The 26,017-nt window shown below is 47.0% G+C and overlaps 1 protein-coding gene across 19 annotated transcripts in view; it reads left to right on the forward strand.

Annotated features, from left to right (window-relative positions):
- MSI2 (musashi RNA binding protein 2) overlaps positions 1-26,017 on the forward strand; it is a 428,220-nt gene that overhangs the window by 266,350 nt on the left and 135,853 nt on the right. For all 19 annotated transcript variants that reach the window (XR_010153021.1, XR_010153022.1, XR_010153023.1 and 16 more), the window contains one exon: positions 6,746-6,794. Coding sequence is in view for 16 of the 19 variants with exons in the window: in XM_063799024.1 (XP_063655094.1) it covers positions 6,746-6,794 (49 nt within the window). In the remaining 3 variants the exon portion in view is untranslated. The remainder of the gene's footprint in view (positions 1-6,745; positions 6,795-26,017) is intronic.

The following is a 26,017-nucleotide window of genomic DNA, read 5'->3' on the forward strand; positions in this document are numbered from 1 at the left end:
CAGCAGAAGAGGCAGTGGTCCAGGGGACATACTGTAGGTTCCCACCCATTAGCCAGCTAACTGGACAATAGCATTTTTGACCTCCCTCCATGTACCTTTGCATTGTGTCCTTTTTTTTTTTTTTGAGGTGGAGTCTCACTCTGTCATCCAGGCTGGAGTGCAATGGCGTAATCTCAGCTCACTGCAACCTCCGCCTCCCAGGTTCAAGCAATTCTCCTGCCTCAGCCTCCCGCGTAGCTGGGATTACAAGCACACACCACCACGCCCACCTAATTTTTTGTATTTTTAGTAGAGACGGGATTTCACTATGTTGGCCAGGCTGGTCTCGAACTCCTGACCTCAGTGACCTGCCCACCTCTGCCTCCCAAAGTGTTGGGATTACAGGCGTGAGCCACCACGCCCGGCCTGCATTGTGTCTTTAAAGTTTTCCTATTCAGCCAGCACGTGAGCTGGGCTATCTCAAGTCTAACCCCTGGATGTGGTCAGTACCATCTGGCTACTTCTAAAATCACCCAGCAAGAATGCCTGGCTCACAATAAATCTTTTGACTCATTAGAAAGAGGGTTCACTCATTCACTAAATGAATTAGGATTAGAGAGGCATCACCCACTGACTTGAGTGGTAATTATTGCTGATTTTCACGGTGCTCATTTAGTGAGGAACATGTTGCCAGTTTCTCTTGGCGCTTCTAGGATCTCTGTCTCCAACCTTGCTGATGGGGTGAGATTTAGATAGAGGTTCTTCCACACCTTAATGCCTGTGTTCCATGTGGAATGTTCCATGAAGAGCGTGCTCCATGTGGACTGTGGAACCTGATAGTTTAATTCTCTGCCACATTTAGCACTTTCCCTTATTCTGCCCCTTTTCTTTCCTTTGCTTTCTAGTATTATTTTAGACTGTCTATCTTCTGATTATAAGCTTTCTTTGTTGTTTTGGGGGATTTTTTTAGAATGAGGACCACGCATGAGTTACCTATGGCCACAAGAATGCTGTGTAACTAACCCCAAAACTTCAGGGGCAGACAGTAACGGTTTATCTCACGTGTTTGGAGTAAACTTGGAGTGGTTCTGCTGATCCTGGCTGGCCTCACTTGCATGCTTTGAGGGTGACTGGCTGTCCACCCATCTAGGCTGGCCTCGGCACAGGGAAGTTGGCCCTGCTCCATGTGCCACCCATCCTGCATCAGGCTAGCCTGGGCATGCCCTTGTCATGGTGATGGCAGAGGTGCAAGAGAGAACAAGCAGGAACTTGCAAATCCTCTTAAGGCTAGGCCCAAAACAGGCATACTCTTCCCCCCACCGCATTTTATTAGCCCTAACAAATTAAGCCCAGATTCAAGGGATGAAAGTAGACTCCACCTCTTTGGGGAGAAGGACTGCAAACTCACAGAGGAACGGGTGTGAGACCATTCATATCATCAGTCCACCATAGACCTGTGTGAGTTGTCTTTTATTTGTACTCAGGCTGATGTTTTGCAAATAGCGAATGCCTCATACATGCATGTTGCATAAAAGTAAATAAAGTTACCATTTGCTAAGTTTTCTATTCAAGATTGGATTGGCTGCATAATCTAGACATGAGTTTATCTGTTAGATAGATCTAGACATGAGTTTATCTGTGAATAAGAGTTTATCTGTTAGAAGGAAAGTTTATGTCATCCTAGTAGAATCTGGATTTTTCTTGCATCGGGTGCAGGGCAAGTTGGTTGCCACTAAGAAATCCCTCTTCTTATCATCTTTTCCATCATGGGGTCTACCATCATCATTTTTAGGATTTTAGAATATAAACCTCTGAGAGAAGGGGAACAAAGAGAGGGAGAGCTTGCCACACTGAAGTGGATCAATTGCTCCTAGATGGGAAATTTTGTTTCATGTATTGACCACTGAGTATATGTTAAAGAGGAAGAAGCAACCTCTGCCCAGTGTCTTTAACCTTTGCTCTTGCTTCTTACCCTTAGAGTAGCTCATGGAAAGAGGGGTCTCTGGGCCAGCAGCTGCATCAGCATCACCTGGGAGCTTGTTAGAAATGCAAATACTACTGAATCAGTCACTCTGGCTCTGAGGCCCCCGGGAGATCTGTGGCTTCACAGTCCCTCTGATGATGATTCTGATGTGGATGATATTTGAGAATCCCTACCCCAACTCCAGCAACCATAGAAACTAACAGATTAGGTCCCCTTTGTTGACTCTCACATACTTCTGAGGATATTACAGCATAGTCTGAACTGTGCAGTAGTCAGAAGTATGTTCAATACCTTCTGGTGTCAGGACAAAGACAGAGGCATCCCATTCCCCACCAGCTTACCTAAATGTTACTTTACTTTGCTTTTTTGGGGGGGCGGGTGGGGGAGGTTGTGTTTTGAGACAGGGTCTCGCTCTGTAGCTCAGACTGGAGTGCAGTGGTGCAGTCATGGTTCACTACAGCCTCAACCTCCCAGGCTCAAGCAATCTTACCATCTCAGCCATCTGAGTAGTTGGAACCACTGGTGTGTGCCACAATGCCTGGCTAAGTTTTTAGTACTTTTTTGTAGAGATGAGGTCTTGCTATGTTGCCCAGGCTGGTCTCAAACTCCTGGCCTCAGGCGATTTTCCCACCTCAGCCTCCTAAAGTGCTGGGATTACTAGACATGAGCCAGCATATCCGGCCTATTTTGCTTTTTCATTCACAAAGATACACCACTAAAGATGTCAGGGCCATATCTCAAACCTGCCCCAAGTTATTACAAGGCACATCTCAAGGTTGGAATAAGCTCCTTTTCCCAAAACAGACCAGGGTTCTGCCAGGACATGGGACAAATCATGCTGAGGATCAGACACCTCTTGTCCTTCTGTCTCCCTCAGGGGAGCCACTAGGCCTGCAGGTGCCCATTTCAGGTACAAAGAATTTTGTAAGGCAGGTGAGCGCGTTGTCAACACGAAGTAAGTACCAGAGTTAATCATAAGGATGAGGGTGGTGTCCCTAGAAGGGGTATTTCATAAGGGGTTAGAGAAACTCCTGTTCCTGGCCGGGCACAGTGGCTCACACCTGTAATCCCAGCACTTTGGGATTACAGGCCGAGGTAGGTGGATCACAAGGTCAGGAGTTCAAGACCAGCCTGACCAATGTGGTGAAACCCCGTCTCTACTAAAAATACAAAAATTAGCCAGGCATGGTGGTGCATGCCTGTACCCAGCTACTCAGGAGGCTGAGGCAGGAGAATCACTTGAACCCAGGAGGCGGGGGTAGCAGTGAGCCAAGATCATGCCATTGCACTCCAGCCTGGGTGACAGAATGAGACTGTCTCAAAGGAAAAAAAAGAAAAAAGAAAAAGTCCTGTTCCCAGCTTCCCCTAAGCTTTTGGGCTCTCCTAGCATCTTGAATGAGGCCTGGCCTGTGTGTTCATGTTGATGAGTCTTCATAGCCCCCTGATATACCTGGGTGTGTGTGTGTGTGTGTGTGTGTGTGTGTGTGTGTGTGTGTCTGTGTGTGTGACAGAGAGAGAGAGAGAGAGAGACAAAGACAGAGACCGAGAGAGTTATCAGCTGGCTGGCTCCAGGACTGAATACCAGTTACCTTAACTGTGCCCCTTATTTTCCCTTGACTCACACAAGCCGCTTCTGTTTGATTCACATAGAACCGTGAGAAACAGTCTCGTATGTGAGACTGTGTTTTTCATTCTATTCAGTCTTTGTATATTCAAATTCTTCTAGTTTCAGCTCTTGCTGTTCTGCCAGATTTCCATCGCATTGATGGCTTCTCTGAATTAATAAGTGTTTTGCAATTGCTGAAAAGTTTTCTACCCCCAAGCACTGGGACTTATCCATATTGATTTTTTCCCGTTTCTCTTTCCTCTCTAGCTCCTTCTTAGATGTTGTATTTTGTAACGTGTTAATAGAATTTTTCTTTCGTCCTGACACTTTATCTATTCAGGAGGTCTTTGCGAGCCCCATTGTACAGCCGGACTACAGAGGAAAGAGCTCTATTCTTTATGACAATGGTTGCCCTAAAAACATATACAGATCCTCCCCCACGCTCACCAGGGTGGAGCGAATGTTGAGAGGGCGCTATTAGAAAACGTCCAAACTTAGGAAGGAAAAGGAGAGCCAATTATGCACTGTTGAAAGGAGGTTTTGAAAATACATTTTAAAAAAATCCAAAACATTTATTTCCTAAGGGAATCTGAGTCCCAGTACCAAAACATGGCCAGCACAGAAGGGCAGCTGTTTTCCTTACTGTTAGGCATTTTCAGTTCAAAATAAGGATTTGGCAAACGTCTTAGAAAATATGGAGATGGGTGCAAAACAGATGTCACATTTACCTGCGTGATACCCGGCAGGACTCATCCCCCACCCACCCACACCCCAGGCATTCGAATTCCTATTGAGTCCCAGGGTCTGAGTCTGAGATATGCTCATATCACCATATGCTCGAGTGTGACTGCTCTGTGTACAAACACACCAGTTGATCTTATGGTGATTTTGCGTGTGTGGTGCATGGGAGGTGGAACGGCTGTTGTGTGTGTGGCCCCAGCAGGTACCGGCGGGGGGTCTCTTGAAGCCTGCCCAAAAGGAGTTTGTCCTGCCTGGGATGGGCATGGGGATCTCCAAACTAGCATTGCCCACTCCCATCATCCTGGTGCCTGGGAGAGAGGGGGCAGCTGCCTGCTGGAGGAGCCACCATGCCAGGCCATTTTCCTCCCAGTAACTGACTTCAGAAATGGGGAGCAGAAGGGGAAGGCCCCAGGAGCCTGTTTGTTCAGGCTTGGTTGCTTAGCAACAAAAGGGGGCCCTGACTTGAGAAGAGATTTTTAAGCCAGGCCAGTCCCTTTGAGGTTTATGACCGGCTTGCCTACCCCCGTCTTCCATTCTTACCTTGACTTTGCTCTTCCCCCTATTACGTTTGATCACATCTAGAAAAATACATTTGATTTGTCTGCAGGCACCATTTTAAACCTTGGTTTATTGCTTTGCCCAGTGTCTTCCCCTCCATTGGAGATTGTAGTCTGGGAGGAGTGAGGCATGAATAGCCCACGATTCCTTTTCTCAAAGGGATTAGCGCCAGCCCCCAAGCTCATTTGTGAGCCTTTGAGTGCACATCAACGGTGCTCAGTCCTTCTTAGCCACAGGCACACAGTGAAATTGCTCTGAGGACAGGGCCCCCTGCTAACAGTTTTACCCCCCCCCCCCCCCCCCGCCCACAGCCATACGGACTGGGTTGTATTTTTACCATCAACCTTGAGCACAAAGTAAATGAAGAGAGTAGGCTGCGCACTGGTCAGACCAGGTGCCCTCCCCCGGTGCGTAGCTGAAGGGTGAGGACAAACACCTGTGCTAAAGATGTGTGCTCTGTGGGATAAAGGAGTGGGTCATAAATACTCATAAAAGGAGTGCATTCCAGAGCGGAATCTGGTTCATTAAGTGTGAGTTCCTTGAGCTCTACGTGGGAGTTGAGTGTGGACCCTGAAATCTTATTGCCAGAAACATGCAGAAGGGGTTACAGGATGCGTGGGAGGGGTCTGGAAGGGATTAGCAAGAGAGACAGAGGACGCCTTTGCTATTTTATTATGTTCTTCTCTTTGATGTTTTTAAAAAGGTCCTAGCATCAGTGTATTCGTTTGCTAGTACTGCCATAATAAAGTAACGCAGATTGGAGGGCTAAAACAACAGAAATGTATTTTCTCACAATTCTGGAGGCTAGAAGTTCAAGATCAAGGTGTGGCAGGGTTGGTTTCTTCTGAGGCCTGTCTCCTTGGCTTGCAGTCTTCTCCCTGTGTTGGCACATGGTCTTCCCTGTTTGTGTTTGTGTCCTAATCTCTTCTGATAAGGACACCAGTCATATTGGATTAGGGCCCACCCTAATGATCTCATTTTAAATTAATTACTTCTTTGAAGAGCCTCTCTCCAAATACGGTCACATTTTGAGGTCCTGGGGGTTAGGACTTCAACTATGAATTTTGGGAGACACAGTTGAGCCCCTAACAATCAGGATGTTCAAGCTTCACTGTTTATCACTAAAAACAATTCACATATCTATTAGAAAGGCAATAATTAAGTAAGCTATGGCTTCTTACACTGGGAAATATGCATCGGTCAAGATAGTAGTATACATGATATACTAACCTGGAAATTGTTTGCCATATTGTAATGTTACAGGTTAACAAAAGGACAAATTCCATATACTATATGATTTAAACTATATTGAAATAGTCATAGTTTTTTCTTTCTTTAGAAAAAAAATACTCTAGGCCTGGAGCAGTGGCTCACACCTATAATCTCAGCGCTTTGAAAGGCTGCTGCAGGAGGATCACTTGAGCCCAGGAGTTCAAGACCAGTCTGAGCAACATAGTGGGACCCTGTCTCTAAAAAAATAAAATAAAATAACTGGGCATGATGGTACATGCCTGTAGTCCCAGCTACTCAGGAAGCTGAGGCAGGAGGATTGCTTGAGCTCAGGAGGTCGAGACTGCAGTGAGCCATGATGGTGCCACTGCACTCTAGCCTGGGTGACAGAGTGAGACCCTGTCTCAACAAATAAAAAGCAGACACTAAAGGGAACTATATAAAATGTTAACTGTATATAACTGTGTGGAGTGGAAAGACCACTGTTTTTTTTTTCTTTCTACTTTTTTGCGTTTTCAAATATTTTTTGATAAGCGACTATTACTTCTGTAATGGAAACTACCCCCTCACCCCCCGACATGCATATAATGTTTTGTGTACTTTCTTAAAATTCCTAAAGCAGCCTGTATTCTATATTTGTTTTGCAGGTGGAAGATGCAATGCTGATGTTTGATAAAACTACCAACAGGCACAGAGGTAAGATTACCCCAGTGTAAGAGGGTTGCATTCACCCTCTCCTGGCCTCTCTGTCTGTCATCCTCAGTCCCACTGACAAAAGATACAGTGAAGAGTCCGGAGTCAAGCAGGTAGAGGTGACCATCCGTTGAAGATCTTTATTCACGGAGGGTCCCAGTAGCACAAAGAGTTCCAGTACTGGATAGTTGAAAAACCATTTCCTTCTGGCCTAGGAACTCCTGTTTAGTTATGCAGCCATCCCTGACACACATATTCAGATGTACCTCTCTAATCCCGCCTTTCTGGGTCCCTTGCTAACCTCGGCACTAAGCGATCCAAGTGGAAATTATTCACAGCAGTGACTCAATTGAGTTATCAATTTGTATTGAAGGAGGTTCTTTAGGAGCAGACTGTCAATCTAAAGAGCCAAAAAGTCAAAATAAAACATTGTAGGTTCGTTGGGTATGTAATGATTACAGCCTTGGGAATGCTCCGTGGGGCCTCTGGAATGTGTAGAGGGCATCTGCACTTAATTGTGTTTTTCCCTGTGCTGCTTCTGTCCCATCCACTTTACAAAAAATGGGTCTTAACCTGGAGTCTACGAACCTCTGCAATGACATGCAAAATGTCATATGTTTATACTTTTCTTGGGTGAAGATCCCTAGGTTTGGACAAATTCTCAAAAGGGTCTCTGGCCCTGCCCTTAGTATCTTCCTTCCCCAAAAAGAACACATTAAATTTATTGCTTTAAACAGAAAAATTGGAGGCATCTAGAAAAGTCCTCCCTGGAGGTAGCAGAGTCAAAGGAGGTGATGACTTAGTGTTCTGTTCTCCGGAAGCTCAGGTTTCTGGGGTTCCTATTAACAGGGTGTTAATGAGCAGAGCTTCCTAAGGGGGTGGCAGGAAATGGTGTGCTGGTGCCCTCAAGGGAGGGAGCCTGTGAGTGAGCAGCATTTCCTTGCCACTTGGATTGCATTTAGATGTTTCCTGTGTTGTTTACATTCCTGCTGTCACCTGTGATTAGAAGCAGTTACCCAGCACTGACTGTATGTCTTTCCTGTTTGGAGAAGGCAGAGTGAGTGAAAGGCAAGAAGGAGTGGAGTGGGAATCATTGCTGGCGGGGCTGGGAGAAGGAGGGGGATATCCTGAGTGCGTCTGGTAATCTGGCTTCAAATGCATCCCTCTACAGCATCCTCAGAATGGGAGAGTTGAGCATTGGGTGCACAACAGTGGTGTCAAGTGGTATTTATGGAGGGAAGAGATGGCAGGGGGTGGAGGGTGGGGAGCAGTGGAGAAGCAGGGAGAGAAAGGAGGGGCATGCAGGTGTTGAATGATCGGTTTTGTCCACTGCATTGCTGGGGAGTGAGAGCCCAGGGAGTGAGATGAAGGTGGTGCCCGTGGTGGGCAATTGAGGATTATCCTCCATCATCATCCACATTCTGTCAATCTAGCTTTATGGTTTCCAAGCCGGACTTCCAGATGCATCTCCTAATGTGACCTTCGCAGCAGCCCCTGGAGGGTTGTTGTGACATTGGGAAAAATCACTTAACTTCTTTATGCCTCAGTTTATTCATCTGTAGGATGGGGGTAATCATAGAACCTCCTCACAGCATTGCTCGGAGAGTGTAATGCCAAGCATCTAGTCAATTGTGCATAAATGTTAGCTCTTATTATTAGCGTTATCATCACCTCCATCCGGTTGGAAAAATAACCAAGGCTCAGAGGAGGCAACTGAGAGACCCATGGCTGAGCAGGGTCTCAGGACTATTGATTTCAAATTCTGCTGTTTCTCTGCTGTGTCCAGATGGGAATGCATTTGTTAAAAAGAGCACTGCCAGCTATTTATTTTCAGGGTGGGTGATGCCCATTTGAATTTGGCACCTGGTGTTCAGTGTTAGAATTCACTAACACATTTGAATTTGGCACCTGGGAGATTCCAGAGTTGCCCCCAGGTGATATTGTTGTCCTTTTATTTTGAAAATCAGTGAAAGTATTTTTTGATCTGCTGTGTGTCAAGCCCTGTGCTGGGGGCTCACACTGGTATCGTCTCATTAACTCTCAGAGCCGGGCAGGGAGAGGGCTGGTCATGGCAGAGGTGGGGTTGAAACACCGGACTTTGGACTTCTGGGTGAAGGCCCAGAGGATGTGCCGGGAAAAGTTCTCTCTTATTTTTAACCAGATCCCTGTTGCTGTGGGTGAAGCCTCTTCTCTTTTTCCAAAAGGGAGAAAGGAAAGTGCTGGGCCACAGAGATGGGGTGGCGGTTCGTCTGGGACGGGTGTGGGAGGAGTTTGTTGCCCGTTGTGAGGTGGAGGGTGGTCTGTTGGAGGGCCTGCTGCTCAGAATGGCTTCGGGACACCATCGCTGGCTCTCCAGGAGTCCTGGTGGGCACTGGCAGGAAGGAGCGTGGGCAGGGCCTTGGTGCATGCACACTCCTGCCCCCAGCCAAGCCAGAACCTCTGCTAGCACCCTCGGACCTGCCAGAGCTGAAGATGCCTGCAGTGGGGGCAGGACCAACTCTAAAATGTGTGGAGCCCAGAACTAGAGGAAAGGCAGGGCCTCCTATTCAAAGATGATTGAGAAGCTGGCCTGAGGGGCTGCAGCCTGTGGAGGGCGGAGACATGCCAGGAAGCCTCAGCAGGAAAGAGCCGCCATCCCACTGCCCTCCCTCTCATCCAGGGCCCTCCCACTCTGCAATGTCGTTTCTGTGTGGGTGGGAGCAGCGGCCCATACACATGTTCCAACCCCTCAAGATACCGGAGGAGGCATTTCTCTTTGAACTGGGTGCTAAAGTTGGTGTAATACTTCACTGCATTTAGAACATTTAAGGGAGTGACAAAAAATTTTTGTTTTTCAAAAAGAAGAACATATCACAGCAGAGGCACAGATCATATATATGGAGCGAGCCGGCCCCACATCTGTGGCCTGATGGAGTGCACATTTGGAGTCAGGTGATAAGCACAAGGAAGTAAAATCCTCATGCAGCCACCTTGCCCCAAACTTACCTTCACCTCCTCGGTTCCTGCTGTCCATGATCTTATCAAGAGGAAAGTGCTGCAGTGGCAGAAGTTGAGGACATCTCCCTGGCTGGCGCCGCCTCCAGCTCTCTTCTTAAAGAGGCCCAGACCATTGACCCAGAGGTGTTGTCACAGCACATGCTCAGCACTTGTCCTCAGACTCCTAGCCCAGCCCTGTGGGGCAGCCTGGGGCCTCAACTCATCCTTACCCCAGGAATTTTGACAGCTACCTGTGTGTCCTTGGAGCTGTGTGGCATGAGCTGTGTGACATTTGCTGCTCAGGGATAACCACAGGGAACTGGGCTTAACATCTGATGAGCGTCAGGTGGGCCAGGCTCCCAGGGCCCATTCAGTCTCCACTTGCTGTTAGGAGCCACAGGTCAGGGCAGAATTTCCACTCCTTGACCCCACTGGTCACCTCCTGTCCCTGCTCCCTGTTGGTCTGTGTTGGGGCAGGGATGCCCTCAGTTCCATCTGCATGGCGGCAGCTTGTATCTCCCATCCACAGGAGCACCAGCCTGGGGCTCACTAGTGCCATGGGAGAGAACCCAGGACCTAGGAGAGAATGAGCCTCCCACAATGTATGTCTTCCACCCTGCAAGCAGGAAGAGGGTCCCACGTTCAGTCTTTGACTCACAGTGGGTGGAGCCCTGGAGATGTGGGGGCTCTCACCTTTCTCCTTGCAGATGGGCCTTCCTCCAGCTTCTGCTGCTCCCATGACATTTTTCCTGGGGGCACAATCCCTAACCTCTGAGCATCTCAGGTTCTTCCTCTAAAAAATAAGAGACCTGGGATTGATGAGCCCCAGGACCTGAAGTATGTTTCTGGCCTTTAGCTTTTTAACTGTGAGAGTGTTCAAGATGAATTCCTTTGCTGTTTTTGTGACTAGGGGAGGGAATGGGCAGTTGTTGCAGGTTGGGTTCCCTGGGAAGCAACTCTAGGAAGGGATTAGCAAGTGGGAGGTTTATCCAGAAGTGCTCTTGATCAGGAGAGGGCAGAGGGAGAAGCTGACTTGCGATGCCCTTCTGTAATGGGGTGGTTCTTCAGGGGTCCCCAGCTGGGGTGGGAGTGCCATCCTTGATGCCTGCACGCTGGCCTGTCATTGGGTGCAGCCCACCCTGTGAGGCTGATGTGACCTGGGCTTCCCCTGGGGAAATCCTGGAGGGGACTTCCAGCTGGGGACTATCTTCCAGCAGCACTCCCAGCCACTGGGAAGGAGGTCCTTCATTCCTGAAGGGGATCTAAGCATCCTGACACAGCACCCACTGTGATGGTGTGGGGAGTTCTGTTGCTGTCTAAGCAGGCCATGTTAGCAATCTTGATAGAAACAGCCAACACTTTCTGAGCACTTACACACCAAGTGCTTAGCACAGTGCTGGCACCTACCATTGAACCTTGATGACAGACAGCCATAGGTGAACCGAGCTGCCCAGAGTCTCACACTGGTGAAAGCAGAGCTGGGACGTAAACCCAGCCTGTCTGACCTGGAGCTCAGGCTCTTACACTCTGCAAGCATTGTGCAAGGCAACTGGTTAAAGCAGAGGAGCTGGTCATTTTAAGGGTTTAGTATTTCCTCATTTTCTGTCCTTCTCCACAACAGCCTTCTTGCTGGATGACCGTGCTCCTCCATTTCCACTTGGAGAAATTAAGGCACATAAGTTTGGAATATTGCATAGCAGATTCCTGCAGCCAGACAAGGAGCAGAGCTATTGTTAAAACCTGGATGCCAGTCGGCACGATGGCTCACACCTGTAATCCCAACACTTTGGGAGGCCGAGGCGGGTGGATCACCAGAGGTCAGGAGTTCAAGACCAGCCTGGCCAACATGGTGATACCCTGTCTCTACTAAAAATACAAAAATTAGCCGGGTGTGGTGGTGGGTGCCTCCTGAAATCCCAGCCACCCGGGAGGCTGAGGCAGGAGAATCGCTTGAACCCAGGAGGCGGAGGTTGCAGTGAGCCGAGATTGCGCCATTGCACTCCAGCCTGGGCAACAAGAGTGAAACTCCGTCTCACAAAAATATAAAACAAAAACCTGGATGCCTCCCTTGGCCCTGTCCCTCACTTCATTTCCTGGCCTTCCATACGATGATTTGTGCCCAGAGGGAGAGGAGAATGGTGGCTTTCCAATTTTCTCAGAGTCACTTCATTTGCTCTCTAAAAGTTGTTAGAGGTGGTCTGGAAAACACTGGGCTGATCGTCAATGGATTTAATCATTAGGGGGGGGAAGTTTGTTGCTTTATCCTTGTAAAAGTCAGATAAGATCTGGGACTTGGCATTAAGTATTGATCCCAAGTGGGGCTGGAGGGGAGGGACAGGGAGGGAAGAGGCAACAAGGTGCTGTCCTTCCAGTTTGCTCTGTTGTTGGCAGGAGGCCGGGGAGTAGACAGTCAGCGGGAGGGAGGAAGGGTGCACTGGCCAGCTCTCTCTCCAGTGTCCCCACAACCTCAGCCCTGATGGAGAAAGTGGAATGCGGGCATGTTGCTTGCTGAAATAATCTCACACTCACCTCCTTATGGGGGAAGGGAACCCTCCCCATTGTGAGGGTCACTGTAGAGGAGCCTCAGCTGTCCTTCCCTCCAATTTCAGAGCCCTGGGTTCCTGAGCCCTGCACAGCTGGGTTCCTCCAGGGAAGATCTGGATGGTTGAGGCCTAGTTGAAAGCAGGTGAGGAGTCTCTGAAGCTAATCCCATAGCCTGGTGAGGGAGTGGTTTCTGGCAGAGGACATGCCTGTGGCCGTCATTACCCAGCAGGCCTGCTTGCCCTGGAACATTGCCAGAGGCAAAGGAACAGGAGACACTGGGAGAGAAATAAAGATTAGTGTGATGGATGACTCTTCTGCCAGCAGTTAGCAGTTGCTTATTAAATGCAATGCTAATGGCTTTGGAGAGGAATAACAGCCCTGAGACCCCCTGGAAGGGGGTGGGATGGTTTTGTGAGCCCCAGCGAGCACCATCAGTGGCAGGCCTCTTGAACTAAGAGGGTCCTTTCCCAGAGTGGCTGTGGTTTATCCCAGTTCCTGGGCTGGAAAGGTGCAGTGGTAGGGGATCCAGCCAGAGGGAGGAGCATCCAGGCAGGTAGCCGGGAGAGCTTGGGTTCTTCCTGGAGCTTGCTCAGTCTCTGTCCCGAAAAGCAGCTGGCCGAAGTTTAAGGTCTTTGTAATTTGCGTAATCGGTTTATTTATTAAAATGGTGCCAGTAAGATGTAACTTAAGCAGTGATAGAAGATAATGCTTTTCTAAGGAGGAAAAACAGCCCTTAATGTTTTGAATACCTGCCAGACACTCACTTTTGAAATTGACCTCTGAAGTCCAGATTGACTCTTTTATGTACGATGTATAAAGATGCCTAAGAATTGCACTGTCATTATTTGTTTATTGGTGTCTATTTCTCAAAAAAAAAAAAAAAAGAGGGCATAGAAAAAAGTTTCACAAAGGTGTAGGTTACATTTTAAAATAATTTAAAGCATTGCTTCACTTGTAGATGTGGGATGTCAGACATAATGTATGCATGTCCTTCCTAATGAGAGTCTAACATTCTGACTTTATTTACCTAGGGAAGAACGTTGGGACTGTATAAGCTGTACATGTGACCTTGTAGGATGGAGGAATAAGTGTATTTGACAAAAACGATCAGACCCTCTGGCCAGAAAGGGCACAGTCCAAGAAGAAGGGTTGTTGGAGGGAGTAGAAAGTATGATAAGGATGTGTAGAATCACAGCTGGTGATGACACTTTTGCTGATGTGACAGGAGGGCAGCCTGCAAAAGATTGGCTCCCACGCTGCCCTCGTTTGGGGTCTGGAGCAGGATTTGCTGCCTGTCTTCCCTGCTGGCATTTTACCGGTAGTATTTTCCCCACCTCTCAAATCTGCTCTTATCTTTTCACTAATTGTTGATGGTGTTAAGTATCCATCAAATCCTCTCCCAAGTCTGAGATGTGTTAAGGGGTTTATTGGAAGCCTGTAAACCAACAGTTGGTCACTATTGGTATTGATCCTAATTCTGCACCAGGATTAGAAACCACTTGACAAGAAAGCAGACAGTCTGTCATAGACCACCACCAACAGCCAGGGTTCCTGGCCTCCCAAAGCTTTCAGTTTAGTCCGTAGTGTGATGTAACATGCCAGCTGGGTTCTCTTATGTAAGTTCAGGGTCCTAGATGGGGTTAGGTGAAAATCCAGTTCTCTTTCCAGAGTGGACCATTGTTGGGTGGCGGAGGGTGGGGCAGTGGGCAACTGTTTAAGAAAGACATTGACCAACAGGAATCTGGGAGAGAATGGTGAGAATGGGGTAGAAACTCAATATGATTGAGTCCAAGAGGTCTTGAGGGGAGTGGAGAGCTGTGATGTGGTCATTCGTTGCAGCCTTTGGGTACTTGAAGAGTTTCCATTGGAAAAGAGTTCTGTGTAGCCTCAAAGTTGGGCACACTTGAGTTAGAACAAGGAAGAATCGCCTAGTCCAACAGTGGCAATAAGAGGACAGCCATTGCCCCTCTGCCATATTCTCAGAACTCAAGGTTCTGTGCCTCCAGTGTGCTCATTCTAAAGCTGGGGCTGTGTGAGGGGGTGGGCATGCTGCGTGCCCACCGTGAGGGGCACAACCGCCTCTTCACTGCCTTGCAGGGCTGTATCCCCAGGCCCTGTAACCTTGCAGCGATGGAGGGCAAAGGAGGGGGTGGGATAAAGAGTCAGCCCACCCTTTGCCATCTTTCAGAGACCAGCCCCGGAGCTGTCTGCACATTTTATTTTCTCGTTAAATAAACACCATTAGCCTTCCTGAGAAATTGGTGCAAACATGACCTCGCAAATAACCAATTAAAAGGGTAGGGTTGAAGGGGAATGTGAATTTGAAAACATGTAGAGGAGGCCATTAAGGATTCCTGTAGAATCTGGCAACATCGATCCAAGACCTTAATTTTATTTCTGACAGGAAAGCAAGGAGTGTGCTTTAATTTTTTTTTCCCTGAGTTAACTCAATTCCGGAAGCGCCCATTCCGGCGCTGTCTCTTGAGATATTAATCAACACAGTAGCTTGGTTTCTGTTCACCTGCTTTTCTTTGGAGACACGGAGCAATACAAAGCCCTCAACTTCCTAGCAACAGGGCTGGGGGACAGGGTGCCCGGGGCAAGAGGGAGCTTGCAAAGCCAGGGGGAGTTTGGTACCCAGGATGAGCTGCACTTTTTTAGCCAAAATATAAATCTTAAACTTCTTTCCTTTGGAATAAAAGCCCTGGCTCCAAAAGGGTGGTGACCTAATAGGTCTTCCTGCCTCCCCCTGCTGTGGCCCACGGAAGCAGAAAGGGAGTGGGCTCAGGGTCAGCAACTTCATTGACCCAGAAGTGGTTTTTTTGTAGAGAGGGACAATGAGTCTTTTGTTTGGTCCTGTTCCCATAGAGGCCCAGGCTCTGACTCTCACAACATTGTTTAAGATCTCGGTGAGGGCAGAGTGTGGAGATCTGAAGAGAAAGGAGCTTTTAGCATGGCAGCTTGATTAAAAGCACCCCCTTTCTTAGCATCACGGCACTGCCAGTGGCTGGAGAGGGCTGGGCCAGGGGTCGCCGCAAGCCCTGGGTGGCTGCCTCCCCGTTGGGACTTAAGGTTCCTAGAGGGGTCCCGGTTATTATGCACCTCTGGACTTCAGCCTCTGTTTTCAGTTTGTGGATCAGAGGGTGTACGCTATCCCATCTGTATCTGTATATCAGCATGGTATGCTGCAAAGAGCTTGAGTTTTAGAGTTTCAGATCCCAGCTTTCCCTTGGGCGTGATCTCAGGCAAGTTACAAGATGTTTTACTCCCTTGTGAAGGTAACACACCCGCTCTGTAAGAGTTAAATGATTCCGCTTGCGAGGTGCCCACTCCCCACTCCCCACAAGTGGAGAGTGCGGGGCAGCCTGGGTTCTTCCCCCTTCCTCCTTAAGTGAAACCACCTGCTTAACTTCTTTAGGCAAACAAACTAAAATCTGTGTTTGAGTTTTGGGGACCCTAGTCTTGAAAAATAAAACCCTTTCGTCGTTGTTTTTTCCTCTGCTTTGCACACACACATATGCTTGCATGTGCATGGAATATCTTTGAAAGGATACCTGCAAAATCGGTAACAAAGAGTTAGAACTGCATATTGGTTAAGATCACATGCTCTGAAGTGAGACAAATCTAAGCTCTGGGACTTAATAGCTGTGTGACCTTGGGCAACTTACTTATCTTCTCTGCAACTCAGATTCCTTATCTGTAAAATAGGACATTGGGTTAGCCTGAGGCTTACGTCATTTAATGAGCATAAAGGGTTTGGAACAGTCTCTGCCCATACTAAACACTCAAATATGTTTTATGCACACGTGCATATCATATGCAGATGTACATACATGAAAAACATACATACATGAAAAAGTGTTTGTTCCTTTTTTATGGGGAAGAGAATTAAGCGACCTGAGATACGGAGACGGAGGGAATCTTTTTATTATATACTCATTTACTTTTTGAATTTTTTTTTTTTTTTTTTGAGACGGAGTCTGGCTCTGTTGCCCAGGCTGGAGTGCAGTGGCGCAATCTTGGCTCGCTGCAATACTTTTTGAATTTTTGTACCTTATGCACTTATAACCTATTCATTTACTTCTTTAGTGTGAGCTTTTAAAATTTATTCCAATTTGAATTGTCAATGCAGTGATAGAACAACGTGAAAGAGACTTTTTGAAAGAAAGAAAATTTACCAGCCGGGCACAGTGGCTCACGGCTGTAATCCCAGCACTTTCGGAGGCCAAGGTGGGCAGATCACTTGAGGTCAGGAGTTCAAGACCAGCCTAGCCAACATGGTGAAACCCCATCTCTACTGAAAATACAAAAATTAGCCAGGAACGGTGGCACGTGCCTGTAATCCCAGCTACTCAGGAGGCTGAGGCAGGAAAATTGCTTGAACCTGGAGACAGAGGTTGCAGTGAGCTGAGGTCGTGCCACTGCACTCTAGCCTGGGTGACAGAGTAAGACTCTCAAAAAAAAAAAAAAATTACTCCATCCTAGCACCCTACCACAATAACTATTGTTTGCCTTCTTCCTGGCATGCACATAAAATGTTTTTAAAGTTGGTTGTAACTGTGGGGTTAATATTTGTTGAGTGAGGTGTGGGCTCTGCCTCATCTGAGTTTTCTGTCCTGCCAGGGACACCTAGGAGTTCCAAACCAGCAAGATGTGATTCAATGCAGCTGAGCATCCTTCACCTCTGAGTCTCCTCTGTCTTTTTGTTTCCATAAACAGATGATCTGATGGATAGATGAGGATTTTCTTAGTAGTTTCTGCTCTTCCCAGACAACGTGCTATTATTAGAATAGCCAGACTGGCCCTGGTCTGAAAAGAAGCCTGGTTTGCGCCAGTTCATCCAAGACCAGAGGGGAGGAGGGCCAGAACAGGGAGGTCCTCCATCCCAGGAGCTCAAAGTGCTTCGTAATTCAAGTTTAAAAAAAGTTAAAAGCATTTTTCTACCCCAAGTTATGACTAGTAAACATGTGGGGACCTTACACAGCGTGGCAAATGCAGAATCTTCCTCTGCATTCCCATTGTTTATAGCTTAGGAGTCAAGGTAACACCCGGTTAATGATGCTTGTGAAGTGTCTGGGCCATGTGGCAAAGGGATAAGAGCTTAGGTCCAGATTCCCACTGCAGGACTCACTTACCAGAGCAACCACTAATCAATTGCTGTGTGACTCTGGACAAGTTACTAAATCTCTCTGAACCTCAGTTTTCTCATCTATTAAATGGTGTTAATGTTATTAACTCATGGACTTGGGAAGTTTAAGTGAGATAGTTTATCTGTGTGAAACATCTGATGCTTGGAAGGCTATCTGTAAATGTTAACTTTGTCATTATCATATTAATTATTGTTATTTTACTACTAAGAATACTGTGACTGTCATTACTTCGGGAATGGAGGCTCAGGCTTGCTGATTGGAGAGAATGTTAACACCCTAGATGGCTGCTGGCAGATGCTGTCAAGTTTTCCACCTTGAAGGGTGTTGTGGGCTGAATTTTGTCCTCCAAAAACATAAGTAGAAGTCCTGACCCCTAAAAGATACCCCCAAAAGAAGTCCTAACCCCAAAAAGATAAGTTGAAATACCTCAGAATGTGACCTTATTTAGAAAGAGGGTCTTTGGAGGTGTAATCGGGTTAAGAGGAGGTCTCAGTGGAGTGAACTGATCTCACCATAGTCCTTATAAGAAGGAACATGTGAAGAGAGAGACACAGGGAGATGGCCACGTGACCTCAGAGGCAGGGACAGGGGCAGTGCGGCTGCAAGCCAAGGATTGCTGACCACACCAGAAGCTAAGAGAAGAGCCTGAAACAGATTTTCCCCTGAGCCTTCAAGAGGGCATGGCCTTGCCAACACCTGGATTTCAGATTTCTAGCTTTCAAAACTGAGACAGAATAAGTTTCTGTTGTTTTAAGCTCCCCCCTCCCATTTGTGGTAGCTTGTTACGGCAGCCCTAGGAAAATAATAGGGCAAAGCAGAGTTTCCTGCCCAGTATGTCCCCTTGCTCACTACTGGCCTGCAGTCCTGGTGGTCAGACTTATCCTTCTAGCTCTGTGCCTTGCTAGTCACAACCCCCCTCAGCAAAATGATGTGCAAGAGAAGTTAGAGAAAAGACCTTTCATGCAACTGAGAACACAGCCCCCGAAGCCTGACTTGGTTCACACCTTGCCCAAGTCTAATTTGCCAAAGACCTTGAAATGGACCTTAGGATGTTAAAGATATATTTTGGTAGAGAGAGAGACACTTCAAGAAGTCTGAAGTTTACATTTTAATTTAGTGGCCTGCAGGGCTCAGTCATTTCTTTATAAGCCAAGGAATAACCAGTACAGTTATGAGTTGTCAGAATTCCCAACTCCAGCGACACAAACCATACTCATTAGAGTGGCGTTTCTAGCTGGTTCATTCAACTTGGCAATTCAGGGAAATAATCCAGAAAAAGAACGGAAGGAAGAAAAGGAAGGAAATCAGGAGAGCTCATGTGTATGACAACATGCACCCTGGCATCCCTATATACCTGCCTCCTTTCTATCCTGAAAAAAAATAAGAAAACAGCAAGACAACACTGAACTTCAAAAGCTGCCAAACAGACTTCTTTATCTCTTTATGTTGTCCCAGAAGCTCTTTCAGGCAGGAACATTTGCCAATTCAATCCTGGAGTGAATTTTTAAGCTAAATTAATGCAGTTGGGGGTCAAAATGGCAACACCTACAGGTCTCCAGTTGTAAGGACGCCGGTGGGCACAGCAGTAATTGATCATTATAGCACTCATGTGGATGTGCTTCTCTTAATCCCCTGGTTTGGTTGGCAAACCAAGTAGTGTATAAAAATCACTGCCATGATTTTAAAGTGATCAAAGTTGTACACCTTTGAGCACTCCTTACGCTTTGAAATTTCTCCCTCAACTTGCCACCCATCTTGGTATCAGGAAATAACTGAAAGTGCCTTCTTCCCCTGAATGTGTCCAGCGTTGGTGCCTGCGTTCTAGCACCCTAGGCAAAGCTGGCGCCTTGCACCAGATCTGCAATGTGCGTACGCAATGCTGACATCCGATTTATTATCTCGGAGGGCTGGGCTGGTTCATGGATGATTCATGACTCTGCTTTCCACTGCCGCTGGAGGTGACGTCATCTATTCGGGACCCAGAATAGACACAGGAGCAACAGTGGGCCGTGTTTTGTGTGTCTCTCACCAGCCCTGGGCTCCCTCCCACTTGCCACCCCGCTGCTGGGTGTTCATTGAGTGAGAATGGTGGTGACCCAAGGAGTCCGTCGGAAATGTCTTCTTAGTGGAAGGTCATAAATGTGTTTCAACACTGTTGCACAATAAAGCAGAGAAGGGACCTTTCCCAAAGTTCATTTCTTCCCTTACGTTCTTCTAGTTGGAATTTAGATTTCACTGGCAACCCAAGAGCTGCTTCACTCTGTGGCCGACTTTGATTTTCTCATGTAGAGACAGGGTTGGTTAGGAAAGTCTGGCTGAGATAATTTATCCCACAGCCTTAGCACTGGACACCCTGCATGATGACTGATTAATGTCATGTTAGATGTTGGAATTGGATCGATGGTTTCCACCCTGGTTGTACACTAAAATCCCCTGGGGAGTTTTTAAGATGTCCTGATGCCTGAGTCCCACCCCAGACCAATTAAGTGAGACTGAAAGATGGAGCCCTGGCATTGGTTATTTTTAACATTTTTCCAGCTGATGCTAATATGCAGTCAGGGCTGGGCACCCCCTGGGTCACATGACCTTCAAGGAGCCTTCCAGCTTTCAAGCCCTTTAAAAAGGCAGCACTGCTGACTTGGACCAGGTCTTTGAGCCTGGTCTGTGTCTGGGCAGTCTGGCACATGTCCTGCTGTTAAGCCCTGGGAGGTGGGGATGCCTCCTTCATGTGGGGCCCTTCATGGGTGACTAGGTCAGCTCCATCCGTTGTCTGTGCCCATGACTTCTTGTAATTTTCCTTTGTGGCACTTCTCAGTTCTTAATGATTGCTATTTGCTTGATTATTTGATTTGTATCTGTGTCTTCCACTCTCCTCCATGTCCCCTTTGCCCAACAAATACCATTAATCTATGACAAGAGGGTGGGCACTCACCTTGGTCTCTGTCCTAATTTGCCTGAAAACTGAGAATGGTTCCTACTCAATGCTTCCCATCTCAACTTCCTTTGCTCTAACAAAACGGAGGTGCAGAAGCCCTGTCTGGAGAGGCGTGTAGGAGCTACACCTGTCTTCTGAAGAGGGCCTTGGAGACCTAAAGAAATGATCTGGGAACACTTTTTCCAGCACCCAAGGAAAGAACCCAGCAAACTAATGAGAATTTTTTCTTGCTGGCTTAAGAGGGGGGGAAAATGCCTTTAGTGTTGTTGTAGCTGTTCTTAACAGCTGATTTAGAAGAAACACTGAAAGTATTGGTTTGAATCAAAAACATCAGTCCTGCCTGTAGTTCCGCCTTGGACCCATGCTGCCTGGTTGCAGCCCTGGAAGGCTGGGGGGACGGCACGCTTTAGCCAGGGGTCTGTTGCAGTGTTTAAAGTGCCTATGCATTTCTACCCCAGAGGCCAGGTAGAGAGAGGTATGTGCTTACAGATCGAGTTCTAAATTTCCTCCCCACTTCCAAAATCACTAGTTTTGGCATCTTAAGTCTTCTTTTAATTAAGTTGATTCATTTGCTCTGGAAAGAGTTTTCCTGATTCAGCTAGTATATTTATGTATAAACTACTCTGGAAACACCTGGCAATTTTTCTGAGTGACAATGAGGAGACGTAGTTTGAAAATTATGGTTTAATTTGCTCCCTCCCCCATGCTGTCTTACCTTTTCAAAAATGGGTAAGATTTACAAAAGAAGCTTTGTATTTTGCCCATATGTTTTACAGCAGAGATATGTGTATCAACAATACCTAATAATTTCCCTTTATGTTATTTTTAGAACTCTAGCTTTTAAGGGACAATTGAATCATTCCTTGGCAAAGAGGAAATCATCTAATTACATGTTTTTATTTATTATGAATTTGCAGGTAGGCCCCAGAGAGATTGGTGAGCATATATAAAAAGTTAGAATAAACAGCATCTTAATGACTATTTTCAGGAGTGAAAAACTATGTTGTCTCTTTAGGGTTGCATCCCAGCTCTGTGTGTTGTGTGTATGTGCGTGTGAGTGTTGCTTGCAGAGTGTGTGTGCCTGTGACTGTGTTTGTAGGTAGGAGGGTGCAAGCCACATTTGAATTGGACGTGGCCCTCGGTTGGTTTCAGAAAGTAAACTGGAATCAAAAACGCTATAAAGGATCAAAATAGGAAAGAAGACACCTGCCCCTGTTTTATTTTGCTTTATTTTAGGTTTATGGCCTCTTTAGTGTGGGACTAATTAAAATCCCCTGATAAGGCCTAGTACCCTGGCCTGGTCATTAGCAGTGTTGTTCACTTTTCCTGGGTAGGATAAGTGGCTTCCAGAAACAAAGTGGTTTGAATCAGAAATGGCACCTCCTGGGTTCATCCCCTCTTTTCTTTTCTTTATAAGCTTCTTTAGCAAAATGCAGGGGGCAGGGCGCTGCAGGTAGCCCAGCGAATCTTGCTGCTGCCAGGGCAGTAGCAGCTGGGGTGGGAAGAGGAGAGCAGCTGGGATTGTGTTATTAGTCATTCCATGAAGAGATTGATTTGATAAATAATAAAGCAGCGATATTAGCAACACATGCTTGCAGGTCAGATGACTTCGATGAAAACCCCCAGTTAAGTGTGTGTAATGGTTTGACAATATATATGCCTTCTAAAAACATCCTATTTTAAAATGGAAATTGGACTGTTCTTGCAATTCTTAGCAAATATGCCAAGACCATTACCAAAGGGAGCTTGGAAATCTGAAGGGTGATGTTTCTATTTAATTTGGCCTCTACCCTCCCCCTTTCAAAGGATGCTTAAACTCACTTTGTTTTCCTGTCCTTGCCTTTTCATTTTGTTAACTGTTTTGATTTGTAAAATACTATGCCTCATACTACAGTCCTTTATGATGATTTACTGTGCTGTTCTTATCTTTCACCTTAAATCCTTGATAAGAGCATTTTAAAAATGAGATTGCTACCTGACACTATTATAAAATCTTGGCTGGCAGCCAGTGGAGAAACAAGCACGTTTGGTGGGGGAGGTTGGGGCAGAGAAGGAGACTGAGTTTAGAGAAAGGAAAGATTTTCAAAGGAACTGTATAGCAGATTTTCCCCCCTCTGAATTCTGGAGGCCCCCCCTTTTTTTAAGTAGAGCGTTAATGCAACCTCATAAGTGCCTCCTCACTATTGCCTAGTGGACCGTGGGGTGGGCGGTGAGTGAATTGAACAGACAAAGATTCTTTGGGCAAAGGTTATCTGCACTGAAGATGAAACTCCCATATGTCCTTTGCTATGAATTGGAACTGGATGGATGGATGGACCAGACAGATGGATAGCAGTGAACCAGCTACCATATTTATAGCTAGGAGCACGTGCCCTTCTCAACTCCAGACATCCCCACCCCTGTATCCCACCTTGTTCTGTTCCAGACACATCAGAGCAGAGCCCCCTTTAGTTGCAGCAGCTATGGCAGCCGACTGCCCAAAGATGGAAACTTCCGTGTGTGTGTTTGTCTAGAGATCTCCTTTTATCCACAAAGGGCAGCACTGATGGGGGGACCAGTAAATAGAGCTGTCTGAAGTAGCAGGCCGTTGAAATTCTAGTATTGTGACTTAATGAACTCTTGTCTTTAATTCCTATGACTTGGAGAAGACAGCCATTCTCTCCCGATAATGGAGCTCGTTAACCCATCTCTGTACTGACTGGTGCTTTTATTATTATTATGACGACTGGAGAACATAAGTCTGAATGTTAGAATAACAGGTTTCCCAAGTGCCTGGCAGAGAAGGGGGTGTATAATGATGATGATCTTTCGTGGGAATAACAGCGGCCACCGGCTTATCTGGCACAGGCATTATTACATCTGAGTCGCCTGAAGTGCCATTTGTGAAGACCTGGTATTTATTGTCCTAGATTATTGGGGTGGGGGAGGGTGAGGCAGCAGAAGGGACACTTATCATCCCGTCAGGGCTCGACAGCCGAGGGGCAGCTGCTGGGTGCGAAGGCCACAGTCAGCGGGAGGCCCCTGTGTGTAACTGGAGATTCCGGGGCGATTATGCCCAATTTATCACGCACCTCATGAAAATACAATCCACCACCAAAATGACTGCTTTTGGAAACTGTCTTGTCTCTTTTGAGCCGAGACTGGAGACAACCAGACAAGGTTCGGTGGTAACGAATAAAGAAACATTACTTTCTGAACACAATCTTCTGTCACCAGTCACTTTTCAACAGACATTCAATCAAAATGCTAATAGCAGCGGCAACAAGGGACCGCGGTTATTGTAATACTAATTGATTGGTTGGAGGGTGGGTTTTGATAAGTGCAGCCGAAGATTTCTGAAATATGATTCTCCTTAATTACTGTGATGCTAATAAAAACGAACAAATGATTTAATGATGATTTCCTGGGTAATGGCTTCAAGATTTTGTTTGAGTTTAAAATGAGATAGGGTAAAAAATACACCAGAAAAATAGGGCTCTGGTGGGTGGCCTTGCCTTTATCAAACCTAGGCATGGGGATTCAAATCCAAGAATGCCCTTGGAAGGCTGTGTGGCATGGTGATAAAGGCCTCTCCTGGGCTGCCAGGGACGACCAGGCTGTGGGTGGATTCCAGCTTGAAGTCATTGGCACTTCTGGGAGTGGATGCTGATCTGTCCATGTGTTCCCTTTGGGTTTCCCCAGGATGGCCAGGCTGTAGCCTCCTGCTGTGGGGCAGAGTGAACCCCCCTGCCCCAGGAGAGGTACATCTGTGCTTGAGGCTCTGGGGCTTCATGCTCTTGTCCCACGGCCACTGTGTCCTGGGCCCTTCCATGTTCCAGGTGCAATGCTAGTTCTGGCAGTACTGCAGGGAACAAGGCAGGCCAAATCCCAGCCCTCCTGAGCTCATGTTCTGCGGGGAGAAGGAACATACATCCCACGATTTCAGGTACTGCTGAGGGCTAAGAAGAAGAGAAAATAGGGAGCTGTTGGCGAGGGGGCCTGGGCCTACTCTGTTTAGGTGGGTAGCTGGGAGTGGCCTCCCTGAGGAGTAGGCGTTGGACTTGGGAGGCAGAGAACTGTGAGAAAGGCATTCCAAGGAGCAGACAACAGCAAGCGTGCAGGACCTGGCGTGGGAAGGAACTGATTGATGTGTTGGTAGGACAGGTGGAGGCCTGGGGCCTCCAAGAGGGACAGTGGTAGAGATGACTGAGAGAGGCAGACAAGGGCTGGATGGTAAATGATTTGTGAGCCAGGCAAGGCAAATGGGAACCCTCAGAAGGAGGTCAGAAGGGCAGAGGCATATGGCTGGTGCTCTAGAAAGATCCCAGTGGCTCCCTGAATTAAGGAAGGACGGGGATGCATGTTTGGAAGCAGGGTGGCCAGTGGAAGTTTATTGGAGAAGTGCAGTGGAGAGCTGATGGCGTCTTGGGTAAGGGTTGTACAGTGGAGGTGGGGAGAGGCAGTGGGATTTAACATATATATTTGGAGACAAGTTATGGTAGATTCTGATGGATTGGAAATGGGTTATGAGGTGAGGGGAGAGAGAAAAATTAGAGTGAACTCTAGGTTCCTGGGTTGAGCTCTTGAGGGATGGTAGTGCTATTCAATAGTATGGGGACTGCTTTGGTGGAAGGAACACATTTTAAGAAGAAAATCAGTTGTTCTGTTTGAAATTCCCATTGGGATCCATTTGGTGATGTTTAGTAGTTGCATAGACAAAAAGTACACACACAAACACACACACACACACACACACACACACACACACACACGTCTCTGGAGAATTAACATAACCTACCCAATTGTTTTTGCATAAACCTCTCTAAGGAAAGGATTGTTTCAGGGGAACTCTGAGTAGATTTTATTATCAGTGTGGTAGACAGTGAAACTTGGAGAAAGGGTGGTTGTTTGGTCCCTAAACACTCCAGTTTTTCTAGCATTCAGGGTCCCCTGTGCTTTTCTGTTGCAGTTCATCCAGAGTGTTTCGTGAATGATGTTGCATTCAAGAATCAAAGCATCATTGCATCCACCCCAACAGGGAAGAGAGATCCCATAGATGTGGACGCTCTTTAGTACGCATCGTGGCATCCTCCTCCCAGTGTGTGTAGAGGGGTTTGGGCTCACTGTGAATGTCCTAGGAAGACCAACTCTGGGGTCCAAAGCCCTGACCACTCCCTTCTTCTTAACAGCTCCCTGGGTCTCTCAGATTTCAAGGGCTTAACCTGTACAGAGGGGCTTACCCTTTGTATCCCTGTCCATGCAGATCATAGGTGGGCCTCCCTGGGGTGGGTGCAGCTCTGACATATTAATTGGTTTAAAAAAAAAATCAGATTTGTGTTATTGGGGTGGGAGTGGGGGCTTAATTGGGGCGGAGAGGCAGTGATAGCCTTCCTTTCAATTTGTCAAGCTTTCTTTCAAAAGATCTGCCAAAGAAGAAAGGGTAATTAATAGGCTTGAAGTCATTTCCGATGTGTCAGGATTTCTGCCTTGCTTCCAAGTGATAATGTTCGCAGGCTCCGGGCCTCTAGGGAGCCTTCCGTCTTATTAACTTGTCTGGGAGAAACAGGGAGTAGGGACAGCTCGGGCCAGTGGGTGACAGGAAATAAAGATTTGTGGTGTAGTGAGCTGTAAACACTAGGGCT

The sequence above is a fragment of the Pan troglodytes genome, chromosome 19, assembly GCF_028858775.2.
Source record: "Pan troglodytes isolate AG18354 chromosome 19, NHGRI_mPanTro3-v2.0_pri, whole genome shotgun sequence".
Lineage (NCBI taxonomy): Eukaryota > Metazoa > Chordata > Mammalia > Primates > Hominidae > Pan > Pan troglodytes.